The sequence below is a fragment of the Cygnus olor genome, chromosome 4 (genome assembly GCF_009769625.2).
Source record: "Cygnus olor isolate bCygOlo1 chromosome 4, bCygOlo1.pri.v2, whole genome shotgun sequence".
In the NCBI taxonomy this organism is placed as follows: Eukaryota; Metazoa; Chordata; class Aves; order Anseriformes; family Anatidae; genus Cygnus; species Cygnus olor.
The window spans coordinates 33,726,463-33,744,824 of record NC_049172.1 but is presented as its reverse complement, the minus strand read 5'-3'; the positions used below and the strand labels follow the sequence as shown (position 1 = coordinate 33,744,824).

Here is an 18,362-nt window from a genome sequence, read left to right as displayed (position 1 = left end):
TTGTCTGGTTTTAAAAGAGTCAGTGAATCATGAATACAATAATAGTTGCACTAAGAAGAATTCAGTGCAGATAGCTCTCTTCCATTGCAATGCCCTTCCCCATTCCACTCAAACTCTTCTTTTTCTTTTCTTTTCTTCCCCTCTCCAAAGGAGTTAATTAGCCTGATGTTACACGTGAATGCTGAAGCTCGATATACAGCTGCACAAATCCTAAGCCATCCCTGGGTGTCAGTGAGTAAAGTATATTTTGTCTCTAATTTAATATTAGATCTATAAAACTAAATATTACAGTGTAGTTCTCAGAAGCAGCAACATGACTCTGTTATGCCCATTTCTGTTTATTGAACCACTAGTCCCTTTTCCAAATGTTAAAGAGATTAGCACAAGTGTGAAGTTAGCTACAGCTCTAACAGTTCTAAACAGTTCTACTGTGCTGTAAAAGAATAGAGCAACTATTAATAAACTATTATTAACTATTAATAAAGCAACTATTGCGCACATTGACATCTTGCTGCAATGCTACTTAAAAGAAATTACTATTGCCTATTTTTTCACAAGAGAAATAAAATTAGTAAATAATATATTATTTTTCACATAAGCACTAAGCTGATGACAGCCAGGTACTTCATCTTTTTGAACTGCAGCAAGAGGGAACACGGAAGTGCACTGCTTATTGATTTAAAATCCTGTTTTTATTAATAAATATTAGGTCTACATGTATATAGCCAACCTTTATTTCCACACACATTTTAAAAGAGACCAATATGATATATGGAGTTCCCTCAAACATGAGAAAACAACTGTAATGATTGCGTCTATTCGTAACAGCTCCTTTCAAATGTATTTATGGCACTGTATTTTGTTTCCACATTTTTGGGGATGTGATGGGCCATTTAAAATGCTGATATAAATAAAGCCAACTTACAAATATGCCTTTTATTTTTAACATTATAGTTATGCTCGAATAAAACTTAAAATAGTGGGACAAATTTATGGACTGAAAGTATACAGTGTCACATGGCATTTTAAGAAATAGGAGGTCATAAATAAAACAGCAGTTGCTACGTTCCTTTCCTATGTAATTTCTCTTAACCAGTTTGAACCATAGCTCATGTATGAGAGGGCATTCTTTTTGGGCTGCTTATCTAAATGATTACTTCACAGGAAGTACCTCCGGATAATACAAAATTTCTCTTTTGCTCAGTTATGTTAAATATTTTATTACTATTCCCTAACTTCAATATTATGTTTGTTCTTACACAGGATGATGCTTACCAGGAGAATAATATGCAAGCTGAAGTAACAGGTAAACTGAAGCAGCACTTTAACAACACCCTACCCAGGCAAAATAACACATCTGCTGGGGTTTCTGTCATCATGGTAAGTGAAATTAAATGGTTTTATACATTCTATATTACACTTGGCAATTTTTCTAACAGTGCTCTATGAGCGTGTGTGGTGCAAGAATAGCAAAAGCAAAGCTAGAATAGTCTCTAATTCTAGTTTTTATCTGTGTATTGTGTGGATTCTCCCATCAGCGCTTGAGAGCAACCAAGTCTACCACAGCGTGCTAGCTGAGCTATAAAAGCAAGCTTTCAGATACATGTTAACACTAAGTAGTAGTATGTTGAAACGGAGTTTATGAATGATTTGAAATTTTTCATTATAAAAGCTGTAATATTGTTTTTAATCATACTGATCACCTAGTTAGTTAAGTTGGCTCTTCCCAGATGCCAAACCAATGTTTGATCTTGAGCATGCTGTTGTTCAATACTATGCTTGTGGGGAAACCAGAATCCCTTTTGGAAATTTTTCATAATATTGAACATTTACCACGTTAATTTTGTCCCAGTCTAACCACATGTATGTTCCCTAAGGGGGGACTTTATTCAAAGCATATGAAGGAACCCTCATGACCTATAGCTTAACTTACATAAGCAGTACTTATAGCAGGCAGATATATGAATCATGGTAGAAGAAATGCGGTTGAGTTCACTGTTGTCAGTGCTCAGAACTGCACTTATAATTGACTAGTCACTTTTGCAGAGGAAAAAGTCAACACTTCTAGAGGCTGAACTGCCATTCTTGTCTTATTGCTGTCCATTGTGGTTTAATACAAGGGTGCACACTGTGCACAGAATATCTTCCATTATTAAAAGAAAAATAAAGCCATAGCTGATAGTCATGTACCAGTGACTTCTTTCCCCGACAGAATTAATTACTCTCAAAGTCCAGCCCACTTATGTTACCAAAGAGTTGTTCTTATCAACTTAAAGTAGGCAAATTTAAATAACATGTCTGCATATATATACTTTTGCAAATGCATTTATATGAATTAAATAGGCAAAAGATCTAACATGGAAAAGTGGTAACAAAATAAAAATGAGAGAAGTCAGAAAATGTATTTCAGGTTCATGCTGTTGTCTGCATTTCATTTGACAGTTTGACTTGACAGTTTGAGAGGGACTTCAGAGCTTCATTCTTTATACTGTTGAGACTATGGATAAGCCTGAAGCCGAAAACTGGTATAAAACGCACTATATGTAATAAGAGCAATTTTAATTCTAACTCTCAGCCCCTCTCCAACTTGCATGCCACTTAAGCCTATCTCAGATCTCTGACACAGCGTAGCTTCTGGCTTCTTATTGTAGATTTTTTTCCTGATTCTGTTACTACTGACATCCCTTCAGCCAGGAAAGTACACGTCGTTAAAACTTTTATTTTAATTTTCCCTTTTTCTGCCTTATTTCCTCCTAACCAGTATGGAAGGATGTAAACAATTATTTATTTAGTGCTGAATGCAGCTCCCAGTTACTGCTGAAGGGAAACATCTTGTTCAGAAAAAGAGCATAATCTAATGAGAGTTAAGCCCCCAGTTGGTTATTCTTAACCTGGTTTATCTTGAGCACTGAAATTTAGTTATCTTCAAGTTAACAAGGTCTTCACTTGTACTAGAAATCATCACTTAAAAACATTCAGACAAGCACAGTATTGTAATTCTCATGTATTGCAGTGCATTGCTAAATCAGCAATATATATTTAATGGAATCCCTTTTAGCATCACTTCATTCAAATACTGTCATCTGGCCAATGCAGATAATACCACCATGTGGCAGATAAGTAAAACTGCACATACCTACTTCAGTGTTCTTGCACAGAAGACTTTCTGCCCCTAAAAGCATGTTGCTGTTAACTCATTACTGATTTTTTTTGTCAGTTTATAAATGTTCTGTTAATCTAAATTTGCTGCAATTGTGTTAGTTCTGCTTAAAGTAAGTCTAGTTTCTGTCCCTTGCTTCCTTCCTTTTTCCTCCTTTCCCAATGCCTGCATTGCTTTCCTCTGAGTAGGTCCAAGGCAATGGTACGTACTAACTGCAGTGCTTTGTTCTGCTGCACAAAAAATACATGTGCTCTGTTCGTCACAAGGAAAAAGGAGAAATAATTCAGCCAGTCTGAAGTGGAAAGAGCTTTATCACCACACAAAAATGCTAAAATAAAATCTTCTAAATACTTGCAAAAGAGTTTTCTATATATACAGAAATATAGAGATGTCTATCTACCTATATATAGATGCATATTTGAAATTTTCTAGGCTAGCACTGATATAACTAGTCATTTCTTACCTCCTCAGACATGTCTTAGTCTATTCCCCTGAGAGCAATTTTGTATATATGTACATCTTAAAATATCTGAAAGCATTAGAAAAAGTACACATCAGCTCGTTCACACCACAAAGCTACAACATTGGATACCCTTCTGTGTCCAGAGAACAGACTGACAGCTGGCACACATTCCTTGTGAATGTGACACAGACAGTAGCCCAAACTAACAAAATGTAGAACTGATTGATGAAAGAAAAGGTGGCAATTCTATGAAGAAGAAACCAAAACCAACCAAAACAAATACAAGCAAAAACAACAAAACAAAAAACAAACCACTGAAATAAGAATTGTTTTCGTAAAATACAGTCACATCAGCTATCATGTGTAACAGAGCTAGTCAGAAGGTAATCAGTCCTAACTTAATAAAAAAATTTCTTCCTCCAGAACAGTGAAATTCAACCTCCTCTCTTCAGTTCTAAGAAAAAAAATCCTAAACTTTATTACATATGTTGTATTGCTATATGCAAGGTGTGAATGACTGTCAGAAGCTGCTGTGAGGACAGCACCATCTGCATGAGCTGGAAGTACTTCCTTTCCTTTCCCTTTTTAAATACTGTGCCTTGCCCCTCAAACAGCAGGAACCTATTTATTCACAATTCTTTTTCCAACAAGTAAAAGAGGAAATGCAAGCCTGCCTGCGTAGCAGCTACATTGATAATGGTAAAACTAGTGCATGTCATAGCTAGTCTCAAAAGTCTAGCTACAGTTCAGCTAGACGTTCCCTTGCATGCTTCATTTGCAAAGTTGATTGCTAGAAGCAGAGAATTCAATTGGGAACTATTGAATTTTCTCCTTGTGCCTGTATGCATGTAGACTTCTGTTGTAACTTGAAAAACAGAACAAAACAAACCCCCACACTTCAAAACACTTAACCCTTGCCTTTTAGGGGCTCTTAACACTCAGTACTTGGGGCTAAAAAGCCTGTCGGGAAGGCCTTGCAGGGAGGAGGGGCATCACCAGGCTGCTGGATGATTCCCACCTAGCCTGCTCATTAAACCTCATATAGCATGCAAAAAGAGTTAACAAAACACAACAGAAAGCAGAGTTAAATCTGAAAAATACAGGAAGGAGATCTTTGCACCTCCAGTGTGATGGATAAGAGGCAGGTGTAGGAGCCCTCGTCATTGATCCAAACAGTAATTTGAATCACTGGTGTTAAGGAAAATCTAACATGGATCACCGTCTTCTATTCTATCTGTTCGACTCAGAAGGAACTGACCCATTCCCAAAGCCAATTGTCAGAAGGAAGGGGAGTGTTTTTCAGAAGGAGAGAATAAACTGGCTCTAACTTTTTCCTGAGTTTTAATAGTTATACAAAGTAGAATAGTTCTAGCAGGAGATTCTGAGTGAGAACGATTCCAGAACAACCTGCCCTCCATATACCTGCAAACTACAAAAGTCCTCTACTTGAGAAACTGGAGATGCCAGGCCAGCTCTCTTTGCCAAAGTCAAGTAAAAGAGAAATTCGAATTTCAGTACCCCATAATGAAAGTTTTCACTACGTAGGTACATGATCAATTTGGAGAGAGGATATTACTTTTTCTCTGCCTTGTCCTTGGTGACCTTGATGCAATAAACCCTGGCTGAAACACACACATACTGAAGTTAACTTTTATCAGAAAATTATTTCAGTATCAAAACAACAAATTTTAGTGAATAGTGTATTAGACCAATTCCACTAATACATAGAAATTATCACATTACAAAAGTCTTCTGTAGCAATTTCTTCTTTTAATTGTTCAGGAGAAGACAGAACACCTGATCTTACTGCACGGTTAGTACATCCCAGCTCAAAATACGATTCCAAGACCTAGTGTCTTACAATGCCTACACATACATATGCAGAGGTCACTATGAAAGTGAAGCACATATTTGTACTCTGCTTTTAACTTCAAGTATCACACGTTTGTAGATTACTGTAGAAAGCCCAAGCTGCACTTGACTGGAATAAGCATACCTTGCACCACTCTACATAACTGAATAACTACAAAGAACTTAATCTGTATTAATTTAAATCTGTATTATCATTGGTAGTTAAAGCTCTTCCATGAAGCACGTGGTTAAGCCAAGACAGGGTTTTGGTTAAGCAAAGCCAGGGTTTTATAATGATTAATATAAGCCTTCAAACTGTGAAACAAGACCCATTGTGCTGTCCCTCCAAGTCTTAGAAAACAATGCTGAAAGACAGTTTTGACACAGGCACTACAAGATTTCCCTCTAGGTCACTTCAAATATCCTCTTAGAAATGAAACATTACACTGTGGTTTAATATAAATTTGCAGTAGCCTTCACAGGCTATTAAAGTTGTCTGATTCAGCAGACACCACAGACTCTAAGATAATCCGCCTATTGCACTACAGCGTTCTCAATTTCCAGGATAACCTCGTCTTCATTAAACCTGTGCATTTTCAGGTATAACATTCAGAAATTAACACGGTTTTGCCACTGTATTCTGTCGCTTGCAGGAGAGCTCACCTTCCTTCTTTCAACAAGAAACAGAAAAGGATTCTACTTAGAAATAGAAAAATTCCTTACATTTATATCTGTCAGCCTCAAAAACTGATAGAGTTCTGTTCCTTGTGGTTATAGAAACATATATTTAAATTATATGTTTAAATTAAAGAGTATTATGTTACTTCCTGTAGCTACACAACTGCAGGTACATAAATTTTGCTAAAAGCTAATATGAAGAGTTCATACTATATGACAACCACTTTTTTTTCCACATCAGACTTGTGAGACAAAATTGTCAGCTTGTACCATCACACCAAACATAGGTCTGGAAGATGCATTTTTTTTTAAAGACTGCACCATAAAAACCTACATTTAAATAAGATTTCTAATTTTATTTCTCCTTTTTTCTGGCTCTAATGCATGCACTTGTTGTCTTGTAGATTATTTTAACCCTGAAGTTAACTCGGGGCTTTGATTTAACTGCTTTTTTTTTTATTATTATTTTGCCTTGGGTTTCTTGTTTGTTTTTAGAACACAGCTCTAGATAAAGAGAGTCAGATTTTCTGCAGCAAGCGCTGTCAGGACTCCGATAGAGCTGGAATGGAGACAGCTTCTGCAATTACTGCTGCAGCTGATGATCCTCGTGTGATTGGGTCCAAGACCCTCCTCCCTGCTGCTTCTGAGCCAGTCAGATCCCCCTCAGTGTCTCCTGAGTTTGCTGGGGATCAGCCTGGTGTGTAGGACTGATTAAACCAAGTGCAACTGAAGCTCCCTGCACTCTTGCCACAGTTACTCTTCATTTCATATGATGGTTCGTTTCCAGTTTTCTTGCACCCTCCCGTGGCAAGCTCAGGGCAGGCTCTGCCATGAGAGACTGAAATTCTAACGGCGGGTGAACAAATGTGGTCTTCTGAGTGCTTTTTGCCCTCGGTCTGGAGAACATCAGTAGGGAGAAAGATTCTGGTAATGTTAAATGATTTTTAAGTTACCTGTGTTAGTTTAATTTACTGCATTCACACAGCCTTGGGCTCTGTAAGTAGACTAACTTAACTGTGTAGCTAACCATATTTTTATATAGGCATTTGAGATGATGAACAGTTGCCAGGCTTCGCTTCTACCAGCAGGCCCCATTGCATTCTTTTGATGAGGATTCTCAGAAAAGCAAGAGAGGAAGACAAGGGAAGAAAACTCATATTCACCTTCTATTCTGATGCCTCTACTTTTAGTCAAGTTTCCACCAAACTTGAAGAGGCATATTTTCATAAAATAAATTAGTGAACTAACTGTAAAATATCATGAGGCAAACACTGGAGATGCAGGGAAAGATGGTAATTTTTGCATAAAGTTTGTTTAGACTTGCAGGCTGCAGGGTAGTGTTTAGATAATGCGAATTTAAATAAAGTGACTTGGGATATGAACATGAGCACTGGACATTTATTTGTAATGAAGACTGGAGTCAAGGAAGCCTTTTTGTTTAAGCAAGCTGTTTTCTATCCTAATCACAAATGTCGCATCCACACCTTTCTCCAGAGTCAGGCCACCTATTAGATACAACAAAATGATTTTGGAGCTGTGAACAGAGAGCCTGCTGCACGTCATCTAAGCTAGGATGGATGGAACAGTTCCTAGTTCTATGGCAAGCTGATAGAGGAGCTACTACAAATGGCCTCAAAAAAAAGCTACCCACAAAAAGTAGCTGTCAGAGGTTTGTCAGTGCTATCCCCCTATTCACCTGGTGCAGGCACTGGAAACAAGGATTGGGGAGCAGCCATCCTTAATCTGCAGTCACAGTTAGATGAGGTTTTATCTGTACCATACTGCTTAGTTCAATATTGTATCTATTCAGCTTATTCTTTTCCTTTGCTTGTTCTTTTGAATTGGTCATAGATCATTTTCTTTCTTAGCTATACTTTCTACTAGAATTGTAAAAGAAAGACCTGCAATAAACTTTCTAAAATTAAAACCCTCGGTCATTTATTTCTTTGAGAATTCAGTTATTTTGTTAGTGGAGACCGACCATTTAGGTACCTAGCAAGAAGATTTCATAAAATAAATCCAAGCATTTCCCATAACCTTTTAAAGTCCTTTGATATGTACGGAAGACAGAGGTAATATATGACTGACCATGAGTAATTGTCTCTTCAAAAGGTAAAGCAAAGTGCACAAAGTGCCAATTGATAACTTAAAGTCCCAGTACAGCTGAGAGATTTACAGGTATAAAATACAAAAAAATGGGTATGAAAAGGTCATAAACTATCATAAAAATGTTGGGCTAGGGGTCAGGACCAAAAAAGTCTGAGTTGCAACTAGTTATTGTGAGTTAACTTTTTTTTTTTTAATGGGATCACTGGAATGATTTCAAGATTAAGGGAGACTAAGGGAATGGCCTTTGTATTAAATTATGTACATTTATATTTTTGTACAGTACAACAATATGAAGATAAGCCTAATCTTACCCAGAAACTAATGAGAGTCCACAGGATAGATATGTGTATGCAATTGGTAAGTTTGGTAAGGAGTCTTGGGCTAAGGTAAAGAAAAGATGTGTAATTTCGGATGGGATGGGCTAACCCAAACACCTACAGCAAAGAAAGGGAGCCTCTGACAGAGAAGACAGCGACAAGCTACTGAACTGGGAGATAAATAAGGAAGAAGTAGCAGCAAAGTGATGAAGACTGGGTTATTTTAAGCTCTGTTTTTTTCTAAGAGGATGGATATTCAGCTGCGTAAGACCTAGATACTTATTTTATAAAGGAAAAATTGACACGGATTAACAGAAATAGCTAAGAAGTTGTTTGCCACAAAGCCTCATACCTATAATAAAGGAAAGGATGAAAATTTAACCGGTAATCAGCAGTCAGTTGAACCACTGTTTGCTGCATTGAAAAAGAGGGTAAAAGGCTTACAAATCTTGAACTCATGAGCCTAAGCTCATGACTGACCAGCACATGAACATTTGAAGACAAGTACTTTGATTCACAGAGGAGAGGCAGCTGATAGACTAGGCCAAGACACCTACTTAAAAATAGTGACAACAGCTGGGAAAAATGATCATGTGGCCAACATACCAGATAAAAACATGGGATATCTGGGCAAGATCTTAACTCAGTCCATGACCGTGGGAAACTTGCATCACTTCTGCATGCCTGAATTTAATGCCACAGATGTTAAAGCTATGGGTATCACAGTTGAACATCAAAATACAGGTGTGTCGGTTAACAATAAAATACTTATGTAATGAAGACTCCTAAGTCCTATGTTTGGTTTGTTATCTGTTGCACTTTCACTTAGTCAATCTTTATCCATCACTTACTGGAAGAAGGCAAAAATAAAAGAAAAGGTAAAACAGAACTATGCTGTCTGCTACAAAGGGATAGTATCAGCACATAGTAACAGCTAGAGAAACGTTAAATTCAAGTTATCCTTTTGTCAAGAGAGGACTGCCACATTTTTCATCTTATAAAAATAGCTGAAATTTATGTACCATTTTGATAGATAGTGATTAAACACCAGCATTTTCATACACTCAACAGTGCCAGCACAACTGCCACCATGTCTAAATTAAAAAAAACACAACTGCATTATAAAAAAAATCTTTAAAAAAGCCTATCTTTGTAGGTCCTTTGAATGTGAGTAGTACTTCGTATATATCCCAGTGGCCCAGTTCATGAGTTCTAGATTTCAAATCTAGAAACATAATTGAGTCTACCCCGGGTGTAAATCAACATAACACTAAGTTCATTAAGATTCTTGTCAAAATTTACCCTTACACATACACACCACATAGACTGCTATACATACACACTACAACTTACAGCCCATTCTTGGGCTTATAAAATTAATTACAGTAATTGTCATTAAGTACATTAAGGTAGAAGAAAGTTTTATGATGTTGGTACTATAATCCAGCACTGGCTCATGCTTACAGTCATTAAGAATATTTCCATAGCTCATTAAATCCTACCTTGCACTATATTAACAAGCAGAGATCTTTTATTTTTAGACGCAGACAGGTTTTTTTTTTCCCCTCCATCTCACTACATACTTGAGGAAGAGAAGACAGGAGAAAGCAATGACTGAATTTAATAGATTTGTGTTTTTTTCTCCTAAATTAAATATATTTTTAAAAATAATTATATATGCTCTAAGTTAAAAATGTATGTACAATACCAGAAAATACTTCCAACCTACTTTTGATTGATTCCCGATTTTCCCTTTCTTGCCTTTAAAAAACACAACCACAGGCTTTTTGTGCTATACTGGAGTACACCCAGTATCTCATTTGCCCAAACCTTTTCTATGGTTACAGTACCTCACAAAGCACTTCAGTTTCAATCCAAATTTCAAGAGTTTAATTTTACAGCCAGAGTTTTATATCACCTCTAACGATTACATTTTCCTTGTAAGGATCCCACAAATATTTATGTGTTTGTTATAAAAATATTCTGATTCCTCTTACCATTAACAGTTGAACATACAGAGGATGTATTTATTCCTGCAGTAATGCTATCAAAGACAAGTTGTTGTTGCAGAATAAAGGGAATAACATTTTATAAATAATAAAATGTAAATTACATTATTTATACGGAAATAAAAATTTGACAGCCCTAGCTTTGCAGAACACAAGAACATGTGTAAGAAAAGGTATGCTGACTTTGTACTTGGTGCTGTTCCAGAGCTGGATTTCGGAACAAAAAGCACATGGTGGGGTTTGAGCTGGGGAAGGTCACTCTCTTAATCCAAGCAAGCATGTCTCCAAGACCCCATTAATCTCTCAGAAATAGAGGTTCTGAGATTTGGGTATTTGGTAAGAAGACTATGCCAACAACAGTGACTTCCAAAAGTAAACTCCAGTCATCTTTCCTGTCCATCTTTACTCAGAGATCATACTGAAAGTATAAAAACTAGTGTGGCAAAATACACAACAAAAACTAACTGGCATCCTTCAGAAGGTGCCAGACACTTCCTGTTACCTCTTGGAGGGGCCTGGTGATGCAGGAGACAGACTCTCCTGCACCCTGGTTTGTGTTGAGATCAGAAGCAAGATACTGTTCATGATTTCCAACACGGATTCCCACCTTTGGTTCCTACAAGAAGACTGTCATTTCCCTAATCTACTTGAAATCAAAAAATCATTAGCCAGGAAGCATTAACTTGATATAATACTGTCTGTGCCCTCCTTAAAATGGTTCAAATTCCTATTCACAGAGGTGGTTCTGATTGTCTCAGGCTAAATCACTAAGTTAAGAAAGCAAGCAGCAGACGACGCAAGCAGCCTCATTTAATCCCAGTTCTAATAGCCTTCTCCTCCGATAGTCATTGGTCTAATTATTAGAGCATTGACACCAAGTTTGATGCTTTCACTAATCCAGAGGATACCTTAAAAGTAAGGTAAATACACTGAATTATCCACTATTACAGACATATACACATCTTTCGATTATCTTGGTTTTAACAGTTCAAAAATGGGAAATGATGTTTTGTGTTTACTCAGTTCTTTTGAGCTACATAAAAATGGCAACTGGAAAGCAACAGAAATGCACAAAACTAATAACCTATCCTAAATGCTGATTAGGTAAAACTTTTCTTTTAAGATAAAAAAAAAAGTAAGGTAATCAAACACTCCTACTGACACCAGTTTTGTTGTCTAATATAAGTGTTAACTAGAATTAGTAAAGTGAGTGACAGATTGTTTCTATTCACTGTGGGACTGATTTTCAAACGTTGTTTAGCATATATACAACTAGGTTTGTAGTTGGGCTTAAAAAACACATTCAGCTATGAAGAGCTGAACATCACTGGGAGCTGAACTACTGCAAAGTGAAGATCAGTGCAGGCAGCAGAGGGGGACGGCGCCCTTTGGGAACCTCTGAGGGCACTGCTGGTTTGGGACTTATCAACTACATCTGTTTAACTGGGGGGATAGGTTTCAGTGGCTTTTGAGATTCCTGTCAGAAGGAGGTGATCATTTGTGGTGGCATTTTTGTATTTAATCTTTTTACCTTTTTATAATTAAATTAGCATTGTAAAAAAAAAAAACAAAAGGGCAGGGCTTGAAGAAGCAAGCTGCAGTGCCACCATCCACCAAGACGTTTTCCTCAACTATTGCTACTGATCTTGATTTTTTCCCAATGACATTTGAATTTTATTCTTTTGTCTGTCATGTTTGGAAACAAACACCATAGAATGAGAATCTTACAAAATGTAGCTTTCAGAGAAGCAAAACCTCAACGGGAAGTACCACCAGCTATTCCATTCTCTCCAGATTACCATTTGCCAATTAAAGTGAGATACTGAAGTCTAGAGTGTTAAAACACTTTAAACATTTAAACACAATTTAAACACTTCACTTAAAAAGAAACCAACTGTACCGTTCTACGCGCTGTTCAGAAAGGTCTGATTATGGTTTTGCAGATACCAGGGCTTGCTTGAAAAAAGGATCACTAGCACACATGATAAACAAGATAAAAAGCAAAACACTAGAGCAATCTGCAAAGCCGCCTATCTGTTGCTGGGCACAGCAAATTCTAAACACACAAATAAGACCGAGTTATACTTCAGTGCTTTGCAGCTCACAATACACAGTGCACAAAGTAACAGTGGGAAGAAAAATTTAGAAGAACTTGAAGAAAGTAGTAAGTGATCATATCAAACTCTTTCCATTTAGTAAATAGCAATTAAAATCATTTTTCCCCCCTAATTCCATGCAATACAGATTAATTTCCAAAACACACACCTAATTAGTTGACTGTCTGATACAGCTCAAATTAGGAATTTGTGATTTCAGATTTTGCAATACAAGTCACTGTGCTTTTCAAGAGTATGCTTTCTGATAGCATCTCAATTCATTTACAAGAAAATAGTTGTATTTCCCATTATTTATCAAAGTTGTGAAGTATTCTAAATATTCATTATAGCACGCTTCTTTATGATAAGTCTCCACTAAAAATAAACTGTTCACAGATACAGGTTAGGATTGGTTCTTTCAAACTTTGTTTCATATGTTTCAATCATTTTTTTTTCCTTCAGGAGACTGGCTGTATTTTAATAGCAGGTCTTTAGGTTATGCCTAGTTGAATTTCAGTAAATCTAAACAAAATCAGAAACAATTTCCTACAGTTTTTGACCCAGAGCAATTAAAGACCAGCTTTAATTTATGGTGTATAAATACTGACATGCACTGTTAAATTTATTGGTTTACCAAATACCTTTAGGCTGGTTCTGCATAGGAGTAAACTATTTTGGATTCCACATAATGTTGTATCGCATGGGAAATGCGAGAGAGTGCCTCATCTCAAGCTTTACACAACTGTCCTAACCACATACAAGAAAGGTATCACTGGTTTAGAGCAGAAGGGGCTGTCCCTGGTTTTATTTTAGCTAGGACACAGCCAGCTTCTTAAAACAATATAGTCATCCTTTATTCCCTTTGAACTATTTTTAAATGGAAGAGAGACAGCAAAACAGATGTGCCCTAACAGAAGCACACGCCACTCACATTTCTGTGAAGATGAAGCTTACTGCATAAAATGGAAAAGCTACAATCTAGATGGTCACCATATCCACGCCATTTTACTCACTACATCTAACAGCAATTCCATCCTCACAGCAATTCTGTCCTCACTAAAGGTGCAGTAACACTCATTTCTCACAGAAGTCTTGGTTTTGAATTTCCTTTTGCTACTAAAAGAAACGAAAACTGAATTTTGTTCCAGGACAGCAGCTCTGTACCAAAAACACGGGTTTTTAGAATTGCTGTTGTTCAGATCTGTGAAACAACTGAAGAAACTCCCTTTTCTTTAAAAATTCCCAGCCTGAAAAGCACCACAGCAAATAAAGGATCTCCATAATATTTCTAAACAGAAATTCAACTTGCATGCTTTTAGAAATACAAAGAGGAATCAAAAATCATGCCAACTTCTTACAGTCGTTTTAACAACTACCATTATATTGCAGTAGCATTAAACTCTCATTTTCCTAGTAAATAACAACCTTCATCAGCAGAAACCCAAAGATAATTGTTCCTGTTATCTTGGTACCAGATTAACTCTTTTGGACATTTCGCCTTTTGAGTGCTATGCCAGCAAACCTTCAGGAGAAGCAAATTGCTGCAGATAGTGGAGGAGCACCAGGACTAAATTCCAACCAGGAACAGCAAAAAATATATCTACTTTTGCACGCTTTCCAGCTGTAGAAATTTTTTTGATAACACACTGCACAACATGGCCAAGAATTCACAAAATATTCTCTAAGTATTAGTGCATTCATTTACCTTTGCTTGCAGTATCTCGCAACACAAACTTCCTTCAGAGAAACCACCGCTCTGTACACACCATCATCTCTCACCAGAACCTGTAGCATCAACATCAGCAGTTTCCACAAACACAGAATTGATTTCAAGCTACTCGAGCCAAGCCACAAACCAAACTCACAGCACTGCTGCCGAGCAGCCTGACTCCCAGCAGTGGCCAACACCACCTTCCAGAGGAACAGCCCTAAGCCACAATTAACAAATGCCCATTTGGACTTACCAGAACAGAAGGACCAGACTGTCAGGTAAAAAGACGTTGTCCATAAATGCTCCGTCTGAGTTTTGAGAAAATGGAGGACTGGAAAAAAACTTGTTCTGTAAAGCTCCCTCTCTTCAGGAACATTCTGCAAATAAACGCCAGCTCAGGCACAGCTGCACGTTCATGCCTGGCACCTGTTGATGTCCCAGCTGTGCAGGCAGGGGACCTGACACAGGTGCTGCTCTGATCAGACAACCTGAATAGTTGGAAATGTAACCCTTTTTTGCCACCTCAGCACAAGCCACATGGCGTGGACTAGTTTAACCAGAGCTGAGATCCCAGGTGGAAGTCCAGCCACCTGCCCGGTGTCCGAGGTGTGTGCCTTCACCCGCAGAAGGAGAGGCATTTCCTACTCACCACAGCCACCAGCCAAGCAGGGGAGGTCTTCCCACCCTTGTTCATGGAGCAGAACGTGAAGATTTTCTTGTCCACGGGAGACCTGTGATATGCAGAACCCTGAACTGCAAAGAAGGAAAATATTCTGCTTCCCAGAGGTGTACTTAATGCCATCACATAGCTGCCACCAGTGCGCTCCCACTAGCTGGATTCAGCTCAGGATAGCAATAGAGTCACAGACACAGTCATGCTTTCGCTTTGGGAAGGCATCTGATGATCATCAGGACCTTTTCTAAGACAAGCAAACTGATTTGGTGCTGCCATACCTACCAAATCAACTCCCCATGAAATGTTTTGGCCCTAAGATCACAGACTATTACTTCTGTCAATAATTAAATGTTTCCTAAGTCAGCAGAAGATTGTAAAGAGAAAATTTTCAGGATTTCCACTTGGCAAAATACACCTGGCCACAGCAACATTTCAACATTTCCCTTTTTTTTTTTTTTTTTCCCTCCACTTAGCATACCAAAGCCACTCCTGGCTTGAGAAAAAACGCAAATTGCACTTCAAGAGCATACCAATTTCCCCTCAAAATCTTCTGATGAAAGGCCATGAAAGTTGTTGAACTTACAGAAACACAAAGTACAAGTTTTCCATCCAAATGCTATTCCTCAGTATACCTGGCACTTACCACGGACATAAGTATAGCCTTCACTTAATCAGATCATCCCTCTGCTACACAAAACATATACGTGTAACTGTACCGATACCACCATAACCATAACACTTTAAAAAATGTAGAGCACAGAAAACTTAGTCACCATTGCATAAACAGCAAGAGTACTTGTACATGCATTAGCCATAGCGCTTGTTTTCTCTGCTGTGAATACACATTGAACCACAAGAACCCAATACACCCCACCAAAGCTCTCAATTAGAAATGTAATTTTATTTAATTTCTTCACTCAAACTGAATTTTCTCATTCCAAATCTTTACTTAAAGAGATAGTAGCTAAATGCTTAGAAAAACAGGAACTGCTCTAGTAGGCAGCTAGAGAAATGTATGTATCGATACAGACGGAATGTAAATTTCAACTCATAGATCACAACATACAAAGAAGATTTTTATGCAATACAGACTTACAAAACAATAACAGTTCTTTTCACAAATATTTTCACAGAGTTCTGCACAGCAATCTTGTAGAAAAGTAGATTTGTGCAACACCAAAATAACTTATTGTTCCTTAGTATAAATAATTTTTTTCATTTCCTAAAAGAAAGAGAGCATTTCACATGCTTGGACAGAATCTGACTGGATTTGGTGATAGCAAAATATAAAAGATGTTCCTGCCATACACAGAAAAGGAATATGGTGTGTGCTACAGTATTGCAGGAGTCAGTTGTGGAAAAACGAGAAGAATAGCCTGCAAGTCTAGTGCTTCTGCTGTTGTATAGAGGCTGTGCACCAGCAAACATCTGCCTTTTTAGTGCTTTCACAGTCAAACAGCAGAAATGTGCTTTGGTACTTGCACCTATTAAAAAAAACACCTGCCTCTGCAGGTTCCTAATTTGAGTTTAAAGTCTCCAAATAACCTTTCTGATTTTGAGGAACAATCCACATTTTGGTGTGCTTTGAAGGAGATGCCAAGTAAAAACTAGGAGGATTCACACTCGATGTAACACAAACTCCGTTGCTGATTTCTCTCTCTTAACTGCACAAAGCATACAACTAAAAAAGAACTAATTGTCTAGGCCTAGAAACATGCTTGAATAGTAACATTGATGGAAACAATTTGCAAAATTTAAAATTACATTAACCATAATTTAAATATTACTATTGATTCCCAGAAACTTCAGTGCTGTTGTAGTACAATCATTTGGAAAAGTACAAGACAAAGTGTAGTACAGATAGTACAGATTAAAATTCCCCAAACATCACAATTCATTTCCAGTATGCTAAAATCATATATTCTTCAAGGTTATAGATAAAGCTTCAGGTGGAAAATTCATTTCTTCATAGTACAGCTAGAGCATGAGTTTTAACCATCTTTAGTTTAGGTTTCTTTTACATACAGGGATCAAAATAGACTTCTCATTATGACTAAAAATATAGATTTTTAACTACAGAACCCAGCAGCCATTTTTCTGCTTCATTGCCCTTCCCCCCAAAAAGTCAAGCAAGGTCTACAAAAATAGCGATTAACTTTAAAAAATAGGTTGCTTCTCCCAGCAAATTTAAGTTACATTCAGATGGTATATAGCTATTTATAAGGAACAACGCTGTGGCAGGACACCAAGGGGGGCGTGCTATGGCCATTTTCGTTTTGACAACAGCTGCCCCCATTAGTGCTAATCGTGGTCTCCGTGAAGATCAGTATCGGGTTTGATATTCATGATGCCAACGATTGAAATCATTGTAGAAAACCACTATGCTCCCAGATGCCATGCCAGTCAGTATACACCTAGGAAAAGCACAATATCATGTTAGTCAGCAGACCACCGCACGGTCATGTGTATGAGCCAACACACCAACGGGTTATGCCAAGACAGGCACGAGGAGACAGCTGGAGCTGGAAGGGCTTCACATGTCAGAAAAGTCCTTAGGGGCTCCCAAAGACTTCAGCAAGCTGGATTTAGCTAATACTGCCATCTGCACAAGCTCTGACAGAAGATTTATGGACCACAAAGCCTACCAAAACACCATGCAACAGTTTGTATGGTTGGCCCGAAGCTACAATTGACTCAAAAGTCACACGACAGAATAGTTTACCAGCATCACTGTACTGCAACCACTTGAGATTTCTTGGGATTATTGTTTGGCTTGCTCATTTGTTTTTGCAGCATATGGGACTGGGATGAAGCACTGGTGAAGCAGCGAGGTGGAGAAGGTTTGGGAGATGTATTCATTTCAGTTTAGCCTTCCCCATTTAAGTTGTGCTCTATATGAAGTAATTGGATGTTGGCATAGTACTTCAGCTGGACATGTTAGTGTTTGGGTTTGAAAGCAATTTGAAGGCTTCAATGGTTTTGAAAGTTCTTGAAAGCAATTGCTGTACTTTCCCACTGTGGTACTCTTTCTAAATTCCTTAACATTGGCCTACTACTAGAGATAATTTAGACCTATTTGAAAAGCCATGACACTGGCAATAGCACACGGTAACAAGAGCTTCTGTATCGTGATTTCTACTGTTTCATATTAAAGTTTTATGAAAATCAAGAGCATGAGGACATATAAAACTCTGGCATTTTGAAAAAAAAATCTTCAGAATGAAAAATAAATACTCAGATGGAAAAGCTGCATTTTTTCCTTCAAAACAAAGATGAAATACGAAATCATTAA

The 18,362-nt window shown here is 37.6% G+C and overlaps 2 protein-coding genes across 12 annotated transcripts in view; one reads left to right on the top strand and one right to left on the bottom strand.

Moving 5' to 3' along the window:
* DCLK2 (doublecortin like kinase 2) overlaps positions 1-8,073 on the top strand; it is an 85,468-nt gene extending 77,395 nt beyond the window's left edge. For 2 of the 6 annotated variants that reach the window (XR_005819373.1, XR_005819372.1), the window contains 4 exons: positions 151-231; positions 1,264-1,380; positions 2,443-2,525; positions 6,648-6,817. Coding sequence is in view for 4 of the 6 variants with exons in the window: in XM_040555336.1 (XP_040411270.1) it covers positions 151-231; positions 1,264-1,380; positions 6,648-6,857 (408 nt within the window). In the remaining 2 variants the exon portion in view is untranslated. Of the gene's footprint in view, positions 1-150; positions 232-1,263; positions 1,381-2,442; positions 2,526-3,058; positions 3,324-3,348; positions 3,362-6,647 lie in introns of those variants that run through there. The other 4 variants (XM_040555336.1, XM_040555335.1, XM_040555338.1 and 1 more) reach the window with 3 other exon arrangements.
* Positions 8,074-15,955: 7,882 nt separating this feature from the next.
* LRBA (LPS responsive beige-like anchor protein) overlaps positions 15,956-18,362 on the bottom strand; it is a 396,366-nt gene continuing 393,959 nt past the window's right edge. For all 6 annotated transcript variants that reach the window (XM_040554872.1, XM_040554875.1, XM_040554874.1 and 3 more), the window contains one exon: positions 15,956-17,484. In XM_040554872.1, the coding sequence (XP_040410806.1) occupies positions 17,394-17,484 (91 nt within the window). In that variant the 3' untranslated portion in view covers positions 15,956-17,393. The remainder of the gene's footprint in view (positions 17,485-18,362) is intronic.